The sequence below is a fragment of the Trichoderma breve genome, chromosome 5 (assembly GCF_028502605.1).
Source record: "Trichoderma breve strain T069 chromosome 5, whole genome shotgun sequence".
In the NCBI taxonomy this organism is placed as follows: domain Eukaryota; kingdom Fungi; phylum Ascomycota; class Sordariomycetes; order Hypocreales; family Hypocreaceae; genus Trichoderma; species Trichoderma breve.
Window position 1 is genome coordinate 3,988,773 of NC_079236.1, and position 19,314 is coordinate 4,008,086.

At 48.2% G+C, this 19,314-nt stretch overlaps 6 protein-coding genes across 6 annotated transcripts; 3 read left to right on the forward strand and 3 right to left on the reverse strand.

The window, feature by feature from the left end:
* Positions 1–1,144: 1,144 nt before the first annotated feature.
* Positions 1,145–3,021, forward strand: T069G_08840 (thiamine pyrophosphate enzyme, central domain-containing protein; the record flags this gene model as incomplete). The annotated part of the gene is made up of 4 exons (XM_056176050.1): positions 1,145–1,309; positions 1,380–2,086; positions 2,225–2,703; positions 2,762–3,021. The coding sequence occupies 4 exons, from the start codon at positions 1,145–1,147 to the stop codon at positions 3,019–3,021; spliced, it is 1,611 nt and encodes a 536-aa protein (XP_056026999.1).
* Positions 3,022–4,367: 1,346 nt separating this feature from the next.
* On the forward strand, positions 4,368–5,426 carry T069G_08841 (adenosine/AMP deaminase domain-containing protein; the record flags this gene model as incomplete). The annotated part of the gene is made up of 1 exon (XM_056176051.1): positions 4,368–5,426. One exon carries the CDS (start codon positions 4,368–4,370, stop codon positions 5,424–5,426), a length of 1,059 nt encoding a protein of 352 aa, XP_056027000.1.
* Positions 5,427–7,850: 2,424 nt separating this feature from the next.
* On the forward strand, positions 7,851–11,396 carry T069G_08842 (response regulator receiver domain-containing protein; the record flags this gene model as incomplete). Its single annotated transcript, XM_056176052.1, has 2 exons — positions 7,851–9,669; positions 9,745–11,396. The coding sequence occupies 2 exons, from the start codon at positions 7,851–7,853 to the stop codon at positions 11,394–11,396; spliced, it is 3,471 nt and encodes a 1,156-aa protein (XP_056027001.1).
* Positions 11,397–12,258: 862 nt separating this feature from the next.
* On the reverse strand, positions 12,259–13,864 carry T069G_08843 (cytochrome p450 domain-containing protein; the record flags this gene model as incomplete). The annotated part of the gene is made up of 2 exons (XM_056176053.1): positions 12,259–12,450; positions 12,530–13,864. The coding sequence occupies 2 exons, from the start codon at positions 13,862–13,864 to the stop codon at positions 12,259–12,261; spliced, it is 1,527 nt and encodes a 508-aa protein (XP_056027002.1).
* A 628-nt stretch (positions 13,865–14,492) lies between these two features.
* On the reverse strand, positions 14,493–16,180 carry T069G_08844 (uncharacterized protein; the record flags this gene model as incomplete). The annotated part of the gene is made up of 3 exons (XM_056176054.1): positions 14,493–15,259; positions 15,363–15,806; positions 15,865–16,180. 3 exons carry the CDS (start codon positions 16,178–16,180, stop codon positions 14,493–14,495), a joined length of 1,527 nt encoding a protein of 508 aa, XP_056027003.1.
* Positions 16,181–16,767: 587 nt separating this feature from the next.
* On the reverse strand, positions 16,768–19,047 carry T069G_08845 (uncharacterized protein; the record flags this gene model as incomplete). The annotated part of the gene is made up of 5 exons (XM_056176055.1): positions 16,768–17,859; positions 17,956–18,036; positions 18,094–18,549; positions 18,649–18,755; positions 18,828–19,047. 5 exons carry the CDS (start codon positions 19,045–19,047, stop codon positions 16,768–16,770), a joined length of 1,956 nt encoding a protein of 651 aa, XP_056027004.1.
* Between the last annotated feature and the right edge of the window lie 267 nt (positions 19,048–19,314).

The following is a 19,314-nucleotide window of genomic DNA, read 5'->3' on the forward strand; positions in this document are numbered from 1 at the left end:
TATCTCCTTTACAAAGAGCTCTCTTTCTAATCTTAGATACCCTGTGTTAAATAAGCTATGGCAATAGAAGCGATATACGTGCCATAATGCTCGTCTCGCCCCCAAGGCCCCCAAGGCCCCCTATGCAGCCCTTGCACCATTACACTCATCCTTGGGCGATTAGTGTGATGGAAAGGGCTGAATGTGTTTCTGCATTTCTGAATGGTTCAATTCTCAGCAGGTAAAGTGGAAACGTTCATGATGCCTCAACACCCGACGCACAATAGCAAAAACATCCATGTACGTACTCGTACATATGCACGTTGTATTGCTAGCGAGAGGCTTCATGCGGACTACCTTCCATAATAGTTCGGCCCGGTTGCGTTGGATGGTGTATATATGCAGCTACTTAGTAGGTGCAGCAAACATGTGCAAAGTATATAGTTTGTGTATACTGTACACGATGTATGCTGTACAGAGTGATATTGCTTGTTGAGCACAAGATATTAGCCAGGTTTCCTGCAGTGCTAGTACTGGTACTTCAATAGATCTCCGCTGCAGTACTGGATGCAAGGGAGTAACTCGTCTCCATTTATACGAGTATCACTAGATAGACACTAAAGAAAACTTCATTTGTTCTCGAGTCTCTCCGAAGGGATTTGGGTGGTTCGCTGTAGTGTTTAGAACACTGTTGGCGGGCGAGAACAGAGCATGAGAGCTAGCCTTGAACGAGGTGATGATGCTACCCTACTGGAACATTCGAGGGCCCATAGACCCGTAACTCGCACAGGCGGACAGGGATAGAGTCCCGCGGCAGACTAACTCACTGGGGTCTGTTCCCCGTCGGGACGGACTGGGAGGTCATGTTTGCCTCCTACAGTACCGTACAAGTTGGGGTCCAGACTGTCGACTCCAGCTACTACGGGAGGTTCAAAAAGACTAGGGGGCCTGCGTGGAGGCTCGCTAATGATCGGCGCTGAATCGGGGGACTGGAATGATTTCATGCAGCTCGGCAGCAGGAACGGCATCCATCTCCAAAACCCTTTAACAAGGGCGTAACAGCCAACTTCCTAAGGAGCCATGATAGTCTCGCTGTGCTACTTGCCGCCCAGCGTTTCAGAAAGAATATATCCTTGTGCGTGCCTACGTGTAAAGACAAGTCACCATGTATTCGACGTCCTTTGCTTTCTTTGAGGCGATATGGGATGCAGGGGTCACACATTGTTTCGTCAATCTGGGATCAGATCATCCAGGTATGATCGAGGCAATGGTCCAGGGCCAGCGAGAAGCCAAGGGAAAATTTCCGCGTATCATTACCTGCCCTAGTGAGGTATCATCCTTCTTCCTATAGAGCCTAGTCCTTTGTAAGGGTGGCTGCTAATAGCTGCGAGCATGAGTAGATGGTGGCAATGTCCATGGCAGATGGCTATGCTCGTTTAACTGGCAAGCCACAATGTGTCATTGTCCATGTCGATGTCGGCACGCAAGCTCTTGGCGTTGCCGTTCACAACGCTTCAAGCGGCCATGCTCCCGTCCTCATCTTTGCGGGCATGTCCCCTTTCACTCAGGAGGGTGAGATGCGCGGCTCACGTACTGAGTTTATTCACTGGTTGCAAGATGTACCTGACCAAAAGGCTATCCTTGGGCAATACTGCCGATATACAGCTGAAATTAAAACCGGTGTCAACATCAAGCAGATGGTCAATCGAGCCTTGCAATTTTCCAGAACTGCTCCACATGGCCCAGTCTATCTCTGTGCTGCAAGAGAAGTCATGGAAGCAGAGATCAAGCCATATTCCATCAACCAGAAACACTGGGATCCGGTCGACCTAGGCGGGCTTTCCTCAAGGGCGGCGAGTAATATTGCCGAGTCATTGGCCAATGCTAAGAAGCCATTGATAGTGACTGGCTACTCTGGTCGCAATCACAGCATCCCTGACTCACTCGTCGAGTTAGCTGATACTGTCAAAGCATTGCGCGTGCTTGACACAGCGGGTAGTGACATGTGCTTCCCTGGCAACCATCCGGCGTGGCTTGGAGTTAGACAAGGCGCCGATGAATCCATTCCGGAAGCCGACGTTATCCTGGTTTTGGACTGCGATGTTCCGTGGATCCAAACACGCTGCAAGCCCAGCCCAGACGCCAGGATTTTCCACATAGACGCCGATCCCCTGAAGCAACGGATGCCTCTATTCTATATTGAGTCTGAAGCTCGATATTTAGCTGATAGTCTGACATCTATTAGACAAATCCTTGACTATCTCAAGACAGGCGACTCAGCCAAGATACTGGCATCGAAAGACCAAACTGTGGCCGAAGAGACCCGCCATCAGTCTTACTCTTCCAAGCTTCAACGTATTGATGACGCGGCCCAGCCATTTTCTAATGGCAGCTTCGGGACAGCCTATCTGAGTAAAGTGCTGCGTACCGTCTGTCCAGAGAATACCATATGGGCTGTCGAGGCAGTGACAAATACAGGCTTTATCCACGATAACGTAAGGCCAACACAACCAGGCTCCTGGATCAATTGCGGAGGCGGTGGCCTTGGCTGGTCTGGCGGTGGTGCTCTAGGTATCAAGCTGGCTACTGATGCCGAGGGAAAAGGCCAATTCGTTTGCCAAGTTGTAGGTGATGGAACATATCTCTTTTCCATACCTGGAAGTGTCTACTGGATCTCTAAACGATACAACATTCCCATATTAACCATCGTATTGAACAATAATGGTAAGCTGCATGTCAGAGACTTGAGAAAGCCTTGTAGCACGCTGACAAATTCATACAGGATGGAACGCGCCGAGAAAATCTTACATGTTGATTCATCCTGACGGTGTGGCTGCTCAGGCAACTAATGAGGAAATGAACATTTCGTTCAGTCCATCGCCGGATTATGCTGGCATAGCAGCGGCAGCTGGAGCAGGTGATATCCATGCGCTGAAGGTGACAAAGGCTAGTGAGCTCGAAAGCATTCTTAGAGATGCAGTAGCCAAAGTCAAGGCTGGAAAGACGGCTGTTGTAGATTGCAAAGTAGTACCCGACTGTTAGAGTAAAGTTCACACACACAAATGATAGACGGATATCATGAGAGAAATAATTGACGATGTGTTCATTATGTACCTTATTAATCATGAAGACTAACTCACCAATACTAATGTTGATGACCTGTACTATTTTTTTATGTTGTCATTCTCTTGTATAAGTCAGAAATTTGGGTTTTATTCATTGCCATAGCCTGCTGACAGTGGTATTCAACGTCTTCATTTCGTGATATTTGTCTTATATCACCAGAAGGGTTATACCGCATGCAGTGTTCTCTTAATCACCCACGGGCAGATCGCTTTGACGCTCAGAGTCACGGCGATACATCTTTGAAGTAAGGTGTGGCATATAATCTAAGTTTTGATGAGATCAAGAAATATGCGGATTCAGCTGTTGTTACACAGCGTAGGCTCTCGATCTTGTATAGCAGTGTTTAGCATCACGTCCACTGGTTCGTCGACTTCTAGCATGGATGTATATAACTTTTTTTACCTTATTTCCTATGCCTCAAGTTGGCCATTAGAGATAACATTCTCTTTCTCGTAAATGGTGTAGCCAGGGGATATCTCAGCTACTTGTTCACTTGCATCCATAGGTATGTTATGGTCGGTGTGTCATTTGCGCGGTTGCTTTAGACATCTTGATGATAAGCTGATTAGCAACTTATCTATTCTTCCGTGAAGTGAGCGATATCAAGGGCGCTAATTGACATTCTCGCGTGCGCGATATCTAGATATCGACTCCGTGATGGCGAAATTACAAACTCTCTTGCTGGTAACTCTGCCACCATAGAGCGAGAACAAATTTGTTCCAGTATCAACTGAGATGAGTCAATTCGGGATGAGATAAAGTCCGAGATACATATTTCCCCAGCAAATGCACTTTTCAGGACTACGCCTCGGATGTCGACTGTTGACAAAGGTAGCAGAATGGAACAAACCGCCGTTCTTGCTGTCTTCTAGGCTGTAGAATCATCATCATCATTAATTCAGGGCCAATTGCATCAGTGCCCATGTAATCGACGTTCGCCGATATCCTATGACATGAATTTTTGTATTTAGCGCATTGTCAATGCCAAAATGTTGATCGCCGTTGATAACGAGAGGGTAAAGGAACAGATGCCGAAGCACCGGTGCTCGGCGCTCGGAGGTCTCCGACGGTCGTGTCAAAAACTTTGGACCAAAATGAGAATTTGGTCGAATAGCAGACGAGCCAGGCGTCCACGCCAACCGTGAATCCCCACTCGTGATTCATCCCACTCACGGTATTTAAATCACAGCTCCAAAAAGAGGAAGCAAAAAGGGTCTTGCAAAACTGTTGCACAATTGAGTGTTGAGAATAATTGCGCCAAAATGTGCAACGATAAACTACACGGATTCCTTCATGCTCTTCCGAAATGTGAGCATCATGTTCACATAGAGGGTACCATCTCTCCGGAGCTGCTGTTCAGCCTTGCTTCCAAAAACGAGATATCTCTTCCATCGGATGACCCAGCCTTCGATAGTCCTGCAACACTTCTAGCTCGCTACCAAAACTTCACATCTCTCGACGATTTCTTGCATTACTACTTCATCGGCTTCTCCGTCCTTCTGGGTGTCTCAGACTTTGAGGCACTGACGTATGACTATCTCTCTCTTGCATATTCACAAAAGGTCTATCATGCAGAGATATTCTTCGACCCGCAGGCCCATATCTCACGGGGAGTCACATATCAAACCGTCATTGCCGGTATGAATGCCGCAAAGAAAAGGGCCGCCGTCGATTTCCCCAAGCTCAGTGTGGAATTTATTCCCTGCTTGTTGCGTCATCTGCCAGTGCCATCCGGACACGGATTGCTCACCGAGCTTCTTGAGTCTGGGCACTTTTTTGACGGAACACTTGTCGGTTTTGGAATGTCCAGCACTGAATTGGGGATGCATCCTTCGCTATACAAATCTGTCTACGAGGCAGCGCAATCTGCGGGGATTGTGAATCTCACGGCTCATTATGGTGAAGAAGGTCCTGCGGACTATGTCAAGGACGCTCTGTCAATTCTCGGTGTGGGACGCATAGATCATGGACGCCGCTCCATAGAAGATGCAGAGCTCATTGCGCATCTGGCAGAGTCAAATACAATGCTGACTCTTTGCCCAATCTCCAACGTGGTGTTGAAAGGCGTGGATAGGATGCACGATCTTCCTATCCGAGAATTTCTAGATGCCAATGTCAGATTCAGCATCAACAGTGATGATCCTGCCTATTTTGGAGGCTACATACTAGAAAATTACTGTGCTGTCCAAGAAGCCTTCGGATTGGCTGTGGAGGACTGGGGAAAGATTGCTCGAGGAGCAATTGCGGGAAGCTGGTGCTCTCCGCTAAGAAAAGAGCAGCTTCTGCAAGAGGTTGACGATGTGATGAGACAATGGAATTAACACGGTGAAGTAGATTTTATTCACAAAACGAAATGACGTCGTGTCGACTACTTTATGACTCTGTCTATTGCACTTGCTTCTAAGTGCCACGTATTCGATGATCATAAATCATGCTCGCGTCCATGAAGAGTGAGGTTGCAGTAGCCCAGTCACATGCATGGATAAAACCCCATATGATGCGGTAATGTGTAATACGGGTTTGGGATCACAAAATGAGAGTGGTAGCACAGAGGAGGAGTCAATTTGTCCAAGGGGATTGGCCAAGTTCACAGACATGAGAATCCATATTGTAAGACATATTTAGCGCGGATCAAAAACTTGGTGCTGATCGGTAGTTTGGAAGATGTAAGATGGCCCTGAAGGACTGAAATTGGCGCGTTACTAGCTCCAGTTAGGCTCTAGGTACAGGTGGATTGAGTTTGACAACTGGTGGAGAGGCAGAAATAGTTTTTGAAGTCTGCCCGAATTCTCCTTACCCTACACTGAGATGTTGAAATGCGATTGAGGTTCTTGAATGAGGAAAGAGGTTACATGGGAGCTGAAAGTGACACCTTGGGAATGTTCAGCCTGATAAAATCCACCATCTATCGTATGATTGCGAAGAGGTTTGTTGAAATGCGCGTATAACATTACCAAATAAACATGGCGCTGGCGAATGCTAAGACATAAGCTTTATCCAAACAAGCTCCACATCAAGATTCCCCTGAGGAGGCGCTGGTTGAAGAACGCATAGGCATGAAGAGCACCCAAATTTCCATACTATCATAGATGAATTGTATGCTATGGAACTTCGTCCTGTGGGTTTCAATACTGTATTATTTTGCGAATGATGGGGCCAATTAGAGATTGGTGAGTGCCGATCCGGGGAAACTGAATTTGCCAAGACTGATCCACGTGCGTGAAAGGTTGCAGATGGGCGACCCCAGATTAACCTAAAGTTTTACGTGTGCAAGAGAGAAGGCTCTTGTGATGCAGTGTTGCATTTTGGCTCTGATTCTGACTCTGACTCGGCACGACGTGGTGCAGTACTTTGGGCGTGCTATAAGCAGACAATCTCATGGTTGATTCCATTTTCCCCCTAGTCGACTCCCCGTGTAGTGTCGCACATCCACATAAACACGCATTATATAAGCGTATGAACAGCAGCAGCAGCAGCAGAAACACGCGCATATTAAAAACCTCTCTATAAACTCTATTTTGTCCTGCCAGTCGTCCAGAAGGAGCCTGAGTCAAGGAGAGAGGAGACAGGGATAAGGCTGAACACATGCATGCTAGTAGACTCTGCAGGGCTGTTCCATGAGCGGATGGGATTTAAGGTTGAGATTTGCGCATCTACTGCCTGGTACAGTAATAGGAGGTACAAACTTCAAAGTACCTACTCTATAAACTGCTGTACTTATGGTAGTAGTAACAATTGCCTTAGGTAATAATGTAATAACAACCCGTATTGCCTGGTAATCCAAGCCCCCCATTCCCCTTTTTTTCACATACTACCAAAATACTTGATTTTAACCTTGAAAGATTCCCCATTTTGGGTCAGTATTCCGGAGCCTGGACTGCGCTGGCCGAGAATTACAAATGGCCCTATTTCGACTAGTACAGGTCTCGCTTGGTACCTTAGTACTAACTCATCGGCATCGGCGCAAGTCTCGATTACTTGTACCCACTTGCCTGAATTTGGCCCCGAGATTTCCAAGGAAAAAGAGCGCGAGGCCGGGGCGCGCTAAGCCAAACCGGGCTGCGAAAATACCAAAAAACCTGATGGCCTAGTTAATGTTTAGGACTATTTGCTCCGCAACACCCCACCTTTTGGCCGGCATTATCAGTTTTGTAGCCTTCTGATTGGCTGCCTGAGCACCCGACCAATCTCCGGCGAACCGGCGAAGCGGACGAGGATTACCTAAGCCCACCTGGCCCGGTTTCCAAGGTTTCTCTGGTCTCTTGGTCGCGTCCACTGTCATGCAGCAGCAGCACAAGCACAGCACCAACAAGCGCTGATCATTGCGCTGGGCTGGCCATCCATCGTCTCTTTTTCGTTTTCCATTTCCATTTGCTGGATTACACTTGCGATAGACGCATATTCTGTATTTTGCTTCTAGACAGTGATTCATTCATTCGATAGACAAACTCGATCCGGACTACCGACAGCGACAAGCGACAAGGCTGGCGATTGACTCGATCAGAAAAGCGAAAAAGGACAGGGAAAAAAAGAGAAAGGATTGGAGACAACATCCAATCCTTATGCTGCATCTCGTCATCGACACTCGCCCGCAATCTTCAATCCATCATCCCTTCGACAAACCACTCGAGCAGCATGTTGCGTGGTAAGAATCCATAACAGCAGCCATTCCCACGGAGAATGTCCTGCCTGGAGCCCTGCCAGCCCGCTGCATCGTCATTCTCCATCGCCATCGCCCGCTGAAAATGAGAGTCGCCATCCGGGAGCAGCTCGCCGCGCTTGTCCTTTTCGCCGTCCTGCTTTCCCTCGCCATCATCTCCATCCCGACATGGATCTTTGTCCACAACTTCGTCGTCGGCGTCGAGTCCGACGGCCTGGCATTGACAGCAATGCTCAAGGCCTCTGAGATTGCGTCCGAGCTGGAGCTGGGCCAGACCATCTGCTCGACCATCGCCAGCCGCATCCTGCTGCAGCAGGCCTTCGCCGACTTCTATAACCAAAACTCGTCCAGTCCCTTTGCAAAAGCCCGTGCCGATCTGGAGAGCGCAATGGGCGTCAAGGGGGGCATCAACGGCGTGCTGCAGGCCCGGCTCTACTCCCGAAACACCACCGGCGGCGATCATGGCGGCCTTCTGAGCGTCACTGGTGCCGGCGTGGGCAATGCGACAGATAACATTGTGCTCCCTTACCTGGCGCCCGACGGCTCCCGGGTCAACCTCAGCGATACCGAGTACGGCTACCCCCTGTCGCTCTACCCCAACATCACATACACAAGTCTCGGATACCCAAACCCGTATGTCCCGTCAACGCCGGCGTTTGGTGCCTATGCCTTCCCCAATGTCAACCTCAGCACCGGCGGCGGCCTTGTGCTGGGCCCCCTGGTCATCAACGAAACCTTCGCCCTCATCTCTCTCACCATCCCCGTCAGGTCCTACGCCATCTCGGGCTTCATCCTTGGGTACATGACGTTGGTTCTCGCCGCGGGCTCGTTGTCCGACATTCAATCGTCGCCTGAAGGCTTGGGCTCAACCGGCATCGTCCTCCTTGTTGGGCCAGCCAACCCTTCAAATCGCTTCAACGTGTCCCAGCCAGCCAGCAACGATACGTATTCGCCTACGCAGCCCAGCTTCAGAAACACCCCTGTTCGTTTCGTCATCCCCCCAGTACCTAAGGATGGGCAGCCCGATCGGCATTCTAGAAGGAATTATATGGACGGCAACTGGTATGCACGTCCGTTCCCATTATATCAGTTCCCGAGCTTGACAAAAGTCTACACCCGCAAACTGTCACCGTTGAACAACTCCACAGTCGACCTATCAACGACCAATGAGCAGGGCGTCCCCGTGGCCGTGGGTGTCGCCCGTCCGGCCACAACCCTCGTCAACTGGGCCGTTGTGGTGGAAAAGGCCAAGAGCGAGGCCTATGAGCCCATTGACAAGCTGAGAGATATCCTCCTGGGGTGTGTCTTTGGGACAGCTGGTCTTGTCGCAATTCTCATCTTTCCTTGCGCACACCTCAGCGTCATGTCTATCCGCCGGCTCAAGTCTGCCACGGAGAAATCCATCAACCCTCCTGGATACGATGACGAATTTGATGATGCATTTGACGAGGAAAACCCAAGCTCGGGAGCTACCAGCTCCAAGCGATCCGATCGAGGATTCTTTGCTACCATCTGGCGGAGGATATTCAGGGAGAAAAAGATCATCCCCATTTCCGAAGCCGATGCTCACCGACACGTCTTCAAGATTCCTGGGAGAGTCGAGGTCGGGAAACACTATATTACCGACGAGTTGACGGAGCTTACCGATACATTCAACAGCATGACAGACGAGCTGTTGAAACAATACACATCTTTAGAAGAAAAGGTTCAAGAGAGAACGAGGGAGTTGGAAGTTAGTAAGAGAGCGGCCGAAGCTGCCAACGAGAGCAAGACGCTCTTCATCGCCAATATTTCTCACGAATTAAAAACACCCCTGAATGGCATCATGGGCATGTGCGCTGTTTGCATGGAAGAAGACGACATTGTACGAATAAAGCAGTCCCTCAAAACACTCTATAGATCAGGTACGTGTCACCCCCCCTGCTTGTTGAGGAGCCCCATATCTCCTAGCTTGACATTTTGCTTACCACATTCACTAGGTGACCTCCTGCTACATCTTCTAGAAGATCTTCTTAGTTTCTCCAAGAACCAAATTGGCCAGCACATTAGCCTCGAGGAGAGAGAGTTTCGGTTGGGCGACATCAAGTCACAAATGTTGTCCATCTTCGACAAGCAGGTGCGCGAGAGCGACATCACATTCACCGTGAGCCTTCTCAGCACCGAAAACACAGAGCTAGATGAGATTTTCGACTCAGAAAAGAGACTGCCCGCCCTTGGCCCCGACGGCATGGGTCGACTGAAAGATGTCTATGTCTGGGGTGACCAGCATAGAATTCTGCAGGTCATGATTAATCTCGTCAACAACAGTCTAAAGTTCACTCCCGCCGGCGGCAAAGTAGATTTGCGAATCCGGTGCATTTCCGAGGTTGAGCAGCCGAATAATGACAATAGCCGGACCTCATCTTTGTCTAAAAGTGGTTCAACACGAGTTGGGCGAAGCCGGCATAGAGGCAGTACGGGATCTAGCCGATCTACCAATTCTAGAACAACGAATGCTTCTGCAACGCTCAGGAACGGCACTGCTCTCTCAATCAATCCCATGGATCCCAAGGCCACTCCCCATGTTCGCGTCCGAGAGAGGTCACCGACACCGCCGCCGCCAAACGCGAAGCCCTACATATTTGAATTTGAGGTGGAAGATACAGGCCCTGGTATCCCTGAGCATATGCAAGACAAGATTTTTGAACCGTTTGTTCAAGGTGATCTTGGCTTGAACAGGAAGTTTGGGGGAACTGGCCTGGGACTGAGCATCTGCTCGCAGTTGGCCAAGCTGATGGGCGGATCAGTTACTCTGAAGAGCACTGTGGGTGTCGGATCAACGTTTACGATGCAAATTCCCCTCAAGTTTGTCAAGGACCGCCCGCCGAGTACAGCTTCCAGCAGCACGAATTCGAGACCAACCAGCGTTAGATCTACGGCTGGTGACCATGCCCGAAATCCCATGAATTCCATGAACTCCATGAATGGATCGGCATCGCCTCTGCAAGACCCCAAATCTAAGAGCACCCCGGCTCTGCTAGACAACAAACTGCCCCGTCTCGTGGGCCTCAGCGCGCCGTTTTTCGCAAAGTCTACATCCGCTCCAAGCAAGGAGGATCAGACCGCGGCCATTGACAAGGCAATGGCGAACAAGACGGGCAAGGGTAAACTTCGCGTGTTGGTTGCCGACGATAATGCAACCAATGTCGAGGTGGTGAGTAGGATGCTCAAGCTCGAAGAAGTTTACGACGTTGCCATTGCCAAGGACGGCCAGGAGGCTTACGAGTTGGTCAAAGCCAGCATGGAGAAGAACCAGCGCTTTGATGTAATATTTATGGACATTCAGATGCCAAACGTCGACGGCTTACAATCGACTCGACTTATTCGCAAGATGGGCTACGTGGCCCCCATCGTTGCGCTTACCGCTTTCTCCGAAGAGAGCAATGTAAAAGAGTGTATAGAATCAGGCATGGACGAGTTTTTGAGCAAACCCATCAGGCGGCCAGCCCTGAAGAAGGTGCTCAAGAAGTTCGTCACGATTCCAGAAGAACCCGAGACAACTGGCTCGATGAAAGAAAAGGGATCCAACCACACGTATACGATGAATGGGACAAACGGAACAAACGGGATAAATGGGAAAATAAGGGAATAAGCGTACTGTATAGAATAATAATATCTTTTTTTTTTGTTTCTTGGTTTACGAAGGAGTTTCACACATCTGGTGATGATTTTGGGTTGGTCTGTTATTGGTGGCTGGGGCGGTTTGTTTGCGTCGTCGACTTTGCCTGACAAAACTCAGGCTACACATTTGTACATAGAAAGAAGTTTTTGGCAGCATTAACTCCATATTAGACTCGTGCAGTCTCTTTTTCTGCATTCTCGATCGGATTCTACGCTGCTGGATCGACGTCGGCTCCTAAAAATGCCTAGTTGTAACCCCACATCCCCTTGCCGGCCGGTTCCTACGAGTAATTTGACATTCGTCGATTCTGTCTGAAAGGGCCGATGGCTGGAGACGCCGTGCCCGCTTGAGCCTAACTCTTAATCCCCCTTTACTGAATCCAAGTTGTTTGTCTATGCCTCGGTAAAGCCCCTCGGGATTTCTCTATCCTCGTATAAATCTGGGGTCGCGTATTTTGTGTTCCAAAGGCTAGTTGACATGATAATGTGACTGGTCTGGGGCTATTCAACCGGTGAGCTTCCCCGCCGGATGAATGATGAGTGTGTGTGTGTAGCTGAAGCAGCCTGTACCCATACGAAGTGCCAAGCGTAGGTAGCGCCTGTCATATTTAGTGATCTAGGCTTGAACAGGTAGAGTATGTTTTCTAGACTACATGAAAGTATTCCCATATGGCATTAGTCCAAAGGTGGGCTCTTTGCGGTTAGACTTTCGAACACACATAAATGCTTTGCAAACTGTATAGCCTTCAGCTCTACACTATTTTGGTAGAGAAGGCACAAATACTATCGTTTGATACCAGCAACAACACGATCGTCTCCCCATCCAGCTACTCTTATACAGTTGTCCTTGCCTTGACGGTTACATCAAAGTTATTCGGCTTGACAAACCAGTAGTTTGTTGTTTTCCAATCCCTTTGCCTATCTTGTAGCTCAAAATCAAAGTTTTTGATAAGTAGTGGAATGAGCTTTGACATTTCCAGATAGGAAATGTGTCGACCGATGCAAGTGCGAGATCCCAAACCAAACTACTCCCACATTAGTAATTGATAATTTTCTTTTGTATGCTGTAAACATCAAGGGCTCGTTCATTTAGGTGATACTTACCGGCAAGTAGTATGCGTTCATCTGTCCAATCCTATCGCCTCCTTCTTTTTCAGCTTCCAGCCATCTCTCTGGTCGGAATGCTGCAGCATCTCTGCCAAATACGTCTTCGTTATAGTGCGCAGTCCATGTATTAAGGCCAATAGTTGTGCCCTCTGGAAAGAATTGCCCATTCAGCTCCAGTCCACCCTCAGTGACAGTTCTCCAAAGAGGAAGTCCAGTGGCGGGATGAAGACGCAGCGCTTCCTTCATGACCGCCTGCCAATATGGCATCTCAAGACTCTCTTTGAAGCTCAAATGGCCCCCGGCAGAGGTAGATCGGTCAACCTCCTCTCTGAGTTTCCTCATCACATCTGGATATTTGAGAAGATAGTACAAAATGGCTGATAGGCTGATGGCAGTGGTGTCAGAGCCGGCAATAATGTTGGACATGCTCATCATAAAAACATGATAGTCGGTGACCTTGGATGGGGCATCTTTATTTTTAATCATAATTTTTTCCAGGAAATCCTCGGGAGACCCGTCAGCATGCGATATTGCCTTTTCTTCGCTCATCTCCTTTTCGGCCTTTCGTTGACGGATTCGCTCTTTCACATATCCTGCGAGATACATACGTCCAGCAGCCCCTCCAATGCCGAAGAAACTGGTGACGGCAAATACGTAGGGATGAAGGGAAGAGAAAATGCCAATAAGAGTAGAGTAAGCCATGACTTTATGCAGAGCCTGCAGCAGGCCAGAGACGTCCTCTCCACGATCGAGAAAGCCAAATGGTTTGGAGAATGTAATATTCCCAATAACGTCGAATGCATAACACTGGAACCAGTGACCCATGTTAATGGGCTCGCGGCTTTTCGAGGATATGGATAAGCGGTTTACTAGGACATCCGCACATTCGTCCACGTATTTCTCGTAGCTGACAAGACTGGACATGCTGTACAGGCCTTGAAACACCCTCCTTGTCTGGGCGTGCCGTTTAATATCTTTATCTGGAAACATGGTCCACATATCTGGACTCGGATGTTTCCATCCGTCATACCATTCTGATTTTGGTAGTTTCGAGCCGATGCCATACACCGTGTTTACCGCTTCTGGTATATCGATGCTGTACATGTTTGGGGCGAGACGCACCACCGGGCCGTATTTTCGATGAAGTTGGATATTTTCCTGTTCGAAGCCGCCGAGGGCCACACGCCTGAAATACCATAGTCGAGTAAATCGTGCTAGAAAAGGTCCAGGAATTTTGCGTGTTGGCGAAGTAAGGCTTCTAATAAGGAACAATAGAAGGCGGGCTAAGAGCACCACACCCCCAGCCAAACCAATAAGCTTCAAAGGCAACATGATTGCTTTGAGTTGCTACCAGACAGTAAAAAATACAACAAAAAGAAAACTACATTGCCCAAATAAATCCTCCTTTATTCACCCTTTAATATTTACTCGTTGCCCTCTACCATAGACCATTAATGATGGCCGAGATGCCGAGTTACCCCAGATTCCGCCCGCACCAACAGGCTCGGACGAATAGTGTAACATCCTAGCTACAGCTATGGATCCAACGGATGGTGTCGGCCCAGTGGGGTTGCAAAGCGCGCCTCCATTCCGCGATCCTGGCCAGTGAAAGCCGCTCTCTATGGCTGCACAAAGCAGATCTCTCTCCTCCCGTTGTCACTTACCGAGATCACAAGAGCCAATCGGTGGTATATTTAGCCATGACTATGCCTGTATCTACCGGGGGCGCGACAATTCCGTCCTCAACTCGGGATTTGAAGCGTCACATCAACGACCGGCTCGGCCTTAAACAATGATTCGGGTCCGGCAATGCTACCTAAAGAGGCGTTCAAACCGGCCCCGAAGACCATGTCCTTGTGGTTTAACAATCCAGCGCTTAATCATATAACCGCCATCTCCAGACAAGGTGATCCTAAAATACACAAATTTCGTGGAAATATGAACGAGTTTGACGTTCGCCTTAACTGCCTTGGCCCTCTTTCGGCTTTTCGCCGCCTTTCTCTTCTGGCTCCTTGCTGCCTTTCTCTTCTGGCTTTTTGCTGCCCTTGTCTTCTAGCTTTTTGACGCCTTTCTCTTCTGGCCTTTTGACGACTTTCTCTTCTGGCTTTTTGACGACTTTCTCTTCTGGCTTTTTGCCGCCTTTGTCGTCTACCTCCTCGCTTTTCTGAGGCTGGTCATTAACACCATCGTCACTGTCGTGCCATCCAGCTATCAAGTCATTGTCCGCCTCCCCTTCCTCCTCGGGATCCCAGCCTTTCAGTACTCTCGATGCCGCAGCGCTTCCAACAATCGGCAACTTTTCGATACCCAACTTCCGAGCTGCCTCTGGTACCACATCGGGATCAAGGGCTCCGATCTGGTATAATACACTGGCTTGGTCCCAGTAGACGTGCTCGTGGTATAACTTTCCTCCTCTCATCGTAACAATACTAACCACAAGGATTTGGACTCGCTTCTGGGTGGCCGGAACGCCTGGCAGAATCCAAGGCATCTCTTGCGTGTGCTTGAATCGAACATGAATTTCGTCCACGATGCGGTCCGATCCAATTGTTCGAGATAATAAAGTCAACTTGAGCGACTTTGGGTTTCCGAAGTATTGAGAGTAGAACTCTTCAAGTTCGTCGGCACCAATGCCCCCCGTTAAAGTGGGAATGTAAGTCACATGTGGGCTCTTATGAGTTGTGTAGCTCGACATGGTCGGCTTGAGGTTGCGAGTAAAAAACTTTCCTATATGACAGTGTCAGCAACTAAAGCCAAGGATGCAGCAAAAAGAAAAGAAACAGATGCTTCGCAATAGGTATCATCACGGAAAAGCCATCTCAGAACCTACCTTGGACGTTTTCTTCCCACACCGGTTCCAAGTCCACCGTCTGTCCCATTGCTCTCCTTGCCGCAGCCAGACTTCGACTCCAAGCCAAGCCTGCGGATATCATATCATATTCATCCAAATCATGTTCTGCAAATCCAGGCTGTGCTTGGTAAGTATAGCTGGGGTATGCGAGGCTAAGCAAGCCGCCCGTACCAATTCCTGGTTGGATGGTTTTGTGTGTTGTGCGCCGTTTGCCTTGGATGCCAATCATTTGCGACTGCTTTGTGACGCCGACATCTTCTCCGGCGATTAAGTGCACGAGAGCGGAGATATTGTTTGGAAACTGGCCTTTTGGATCTGGAATTGCGGTCGGATAATAAGCAATGAGAAGTTTGAGCTTGAAGTCAGGGTTATTATCCATAATGTGATAGTGCTCAAGGCACATGGCGGCGGCATCGCCGTATGCTATCACGATTCACATTAGCTCTTTTGCTAGGCTCTTGTATGGCATTTCCTAACTTACCAACGATGCCAAAAATCTCAAATGAGCTCATCTCATTTCCTCGGAGCCCTCGAAGCTTCTGTAAATATTCGTCTCCACCATTGCCCATCGGGAGGTATTCAACGTCGAATCCTTCAGCTTGCCATTCAGCGATGGTTACAGCGTCAAATTCATCGCTCTCTGCTGTCAAATATAATTTTGGAGGTCGTCGCGGGAAATCCTTGGAGAGGAAGTTGGGATCTCTGTGATCTGACACATTCTGTGAAATAATACGTGCGCTTCGCCCTTCCGCTTCTGGAACAGCAGCTTTAATCAAGTTTGCAGCGTCAATACTCATTATGGCGACTTTGGCAATTAAGGATGATAATTGAGGTGATACAAATTCTAGTTAATAGATTAAAGAATAAAAGATTGCTTGATAAAACAGTTGCGATCAGAAAAATACATATTGACGCAACTATGCGTAATACGTAGCTCATGACGTCAGGACCGTATCGCATTTAATGCTGGAATTGTGTTGTTCGGTCTGCTGATCATAGCCATTTAGGTGTAATGATGCTAAGGCGATGTTGCGCTAAGTCATTCACTAATAAGTTGTTAAGTAGTTAACTACCTGGACTGGAGTGGTTATAAACTGGAGTTTAGTGCACTTTTAAGCTTGATTGCTTGAGTATAAGCAATTTGCCGCCTCAGTATGGTAGTAAATGTAGCTGTTTAGTGTATGCTGTGAGTTAGAGATGGTGAGAATATCTGACCGGTTTCAAGCAACATTAACAACAGCATTTTCCGCTTTCGAATCTTCACTAATTGGATACCGTGGCCTCATATGATCAAGTTTAGTTCACAGTTCAGAGTTAGAAGCATGCGCAAACATACATTATCGTGCCTTTATGAAATCTTCCCATCGTTTCTCTGCTCACTCATTCACACCAGCACGAAAACTCCGTCACCTTTAGTCTTGTCTTCAAAAATTTCCCCATCCATCAGTCCATCGCAATATGCCTCGCCCATATACTGATATTTGTCGCCTTGCGTTTCGCCTTCAAGTTTCCTTAATACATGTGGTGTAGTTCCGCCATGGAATATGACTATAAAGTCACCCGTCCTCATATCCGGTGGCCCCAGACCTACATAGCCCGCTGTTGTCTGATACAATCTTCGTCGCATATTCTTGAGCATATTGGTCGTAAAAGTGTTCATATCCGGGCTAAGACTAACATCAGGGTCAAGTCCTACCTTTTCAACGCTCTCACGTGAAGGTCGCAAGTTCATTTTGCCGAAGCGACGACGATATATGATGACTTTGGATGCAAACCAAACTCTAAACGAAGCGACGAGAAGACCGACCATGTCTATTGTGAAATCACGAATAGCTTGACATGCAATCTTTCCAGCCAAAACTGGATTCAATGCACAGATTCGCAGACTTTCCATCTCAGACATGGGTTCCCAATACCAAGGGACAATCCCTATTGTTCGATAGATGCGTGTGATGTGATAGGACGCAACCGTCTCGTCCGATCGAATGAGTCGTTCTCCAAGGGAATATATACTGCTGTGCAAAGCTTTAAGTCTCTCGATGCCAGGAGCTATGCCGAGACTCTGTGTGAAATGTCTGTAAGATCGGCTCGAGTCACACAAGCGCAGCTGTAAACCAAGTTCCACTTCAGCGCCAGAGACAGAAGGATCTCTGCCTTGAACTGTAGCAGCGCCTATTTCGGCAAATTTAGAGACCTCGTCAAAAAACAATTTTGCTGAGCGGTAGTCAATCTGCTCTGCCACTTGTGGATCAGACTGTGCACCGTGTAATCGTGTTCCCACGTCTAGAACTTTGTCAACTAAAATTCCACGAAGATGAAGCTGCGGATGCTCGTTCTTCACGAGAACAGGAGGTTCTGCTTTTGCACCCCCAGCCGTAAACGTAGGCTGTTTCAAGGCTATATATCCTACTGGTATAGCAAGATTCATAGCCCAATCTGGTACCCATGAGGGCAAGCCTGGTGTTTTCTTTGGTTGCTGGTTGAATAAAAGAACATCGACACTCTCTTTTAGAAGTAACTCCGCGATTTCGGAATACATTTGAGTAACTTTGGCTTCATAATCCACGCGAACTCGGCTTCTTAAATTATCATCGTCCGCCGCTAGTCCCAGTAAGCCGAAAATACGGTCTTGTTCCAGCGTTGCTCCAATCTTCTTCAAGTCGTCATTGACGTTATATTTGAGCACAAGATCGTGTAGGCCCTGTCTCACTCTCGTGTCATGGATAGCCTTTCGCTCTTGGAAAATCCGTCTGAGCCCAATTGTTTTGCCAAAAAGGGCATCCCGCTGACGGAGCACGCGCTGAGATATCGTTCCTGTGATTTGCCCTACCCAATGGGTGTTGTATATGTTGTAGAAAAGCGCTCCTCCTCTGAAGCAGTCAAAGCATAGTGATTTATCGCCGCACACAAAAACGACAGAGGGTGCAAGACAGGCTTCCTGAATGACCCACAAACGATTGAACCAACTTCGATCAAGTACATCGCCAAAGCCATCCAATGGGAAACGGTCGCCATATCGATGAATCAGATCTAAAACATCATCTCGATCTTCACGTTCTTCTTCGTTAACCGATAAGGTGGGATCCATTACGGCGTCAAAGACGTGCATAAAGTGACCGAGCCGAGGCCCCATGAGTCCGCTCAATACTCCTTCTTGAGATATCTCCTGAACAAGGTCAAAATACTCGTCTGATGCTCGAGTTGGTGGGCCTAGCCAAACAAGAGTGCGTGCGCTTTTGGCATATATATCTTGCATAAGCATCACTTGATGACTTTTCTCATCGCGGTCCTCCTGATTGATGCTGATTTGATCGATAAAAAGATATTCAGTAATATTGAGGGGGGTGAGATGAATCAGAGCCTTTTCTAGTGCTGGGAAAACATAGAGTTTGAAAGAGTCTTCATTTGTTTCGACAATGATTTTTCGATTTGGCTTTGTCTGACCTGCTGCCACATTCCATGCGTAGGAAAGGGCATCATAATGGATGCCAGAGTCGATATCGGCTTCAACTAGCCTGATGCGGATGGTGCCATGAGTTCCTGGTATAATTGCTGGTTTTGGAGGGAGGAGCTGAACTAAGCGAAATACTCGCTTTGATGGAGAGAGAGGGGAATATTGGAATGGCTTCAGCGGCTTCAGCAGCTCATAATCGAAGAGCGACATTTTGCTCATCCTTAGGAGTCTTGGAGATGCCCAACGCACGCGCGCCGCCTTAATGGGGGTTTTATTGAAAGGAAGAAGACCAACTAGTTCTGTTGGCTACCTAGCTTGTCCCGTGCAGCTTTTTCAGCCGCAATATTGATTTCTGCGTTATATTCTGCCTTGCGTTGGCGAGGCACACACGGCGCTATCGCAAGTGCATATGCTAGTTAAAACGTATTCAAGTACGTACAGAGTGGCAGTTCGTGTAAAATTAACCTTAATTCTAAC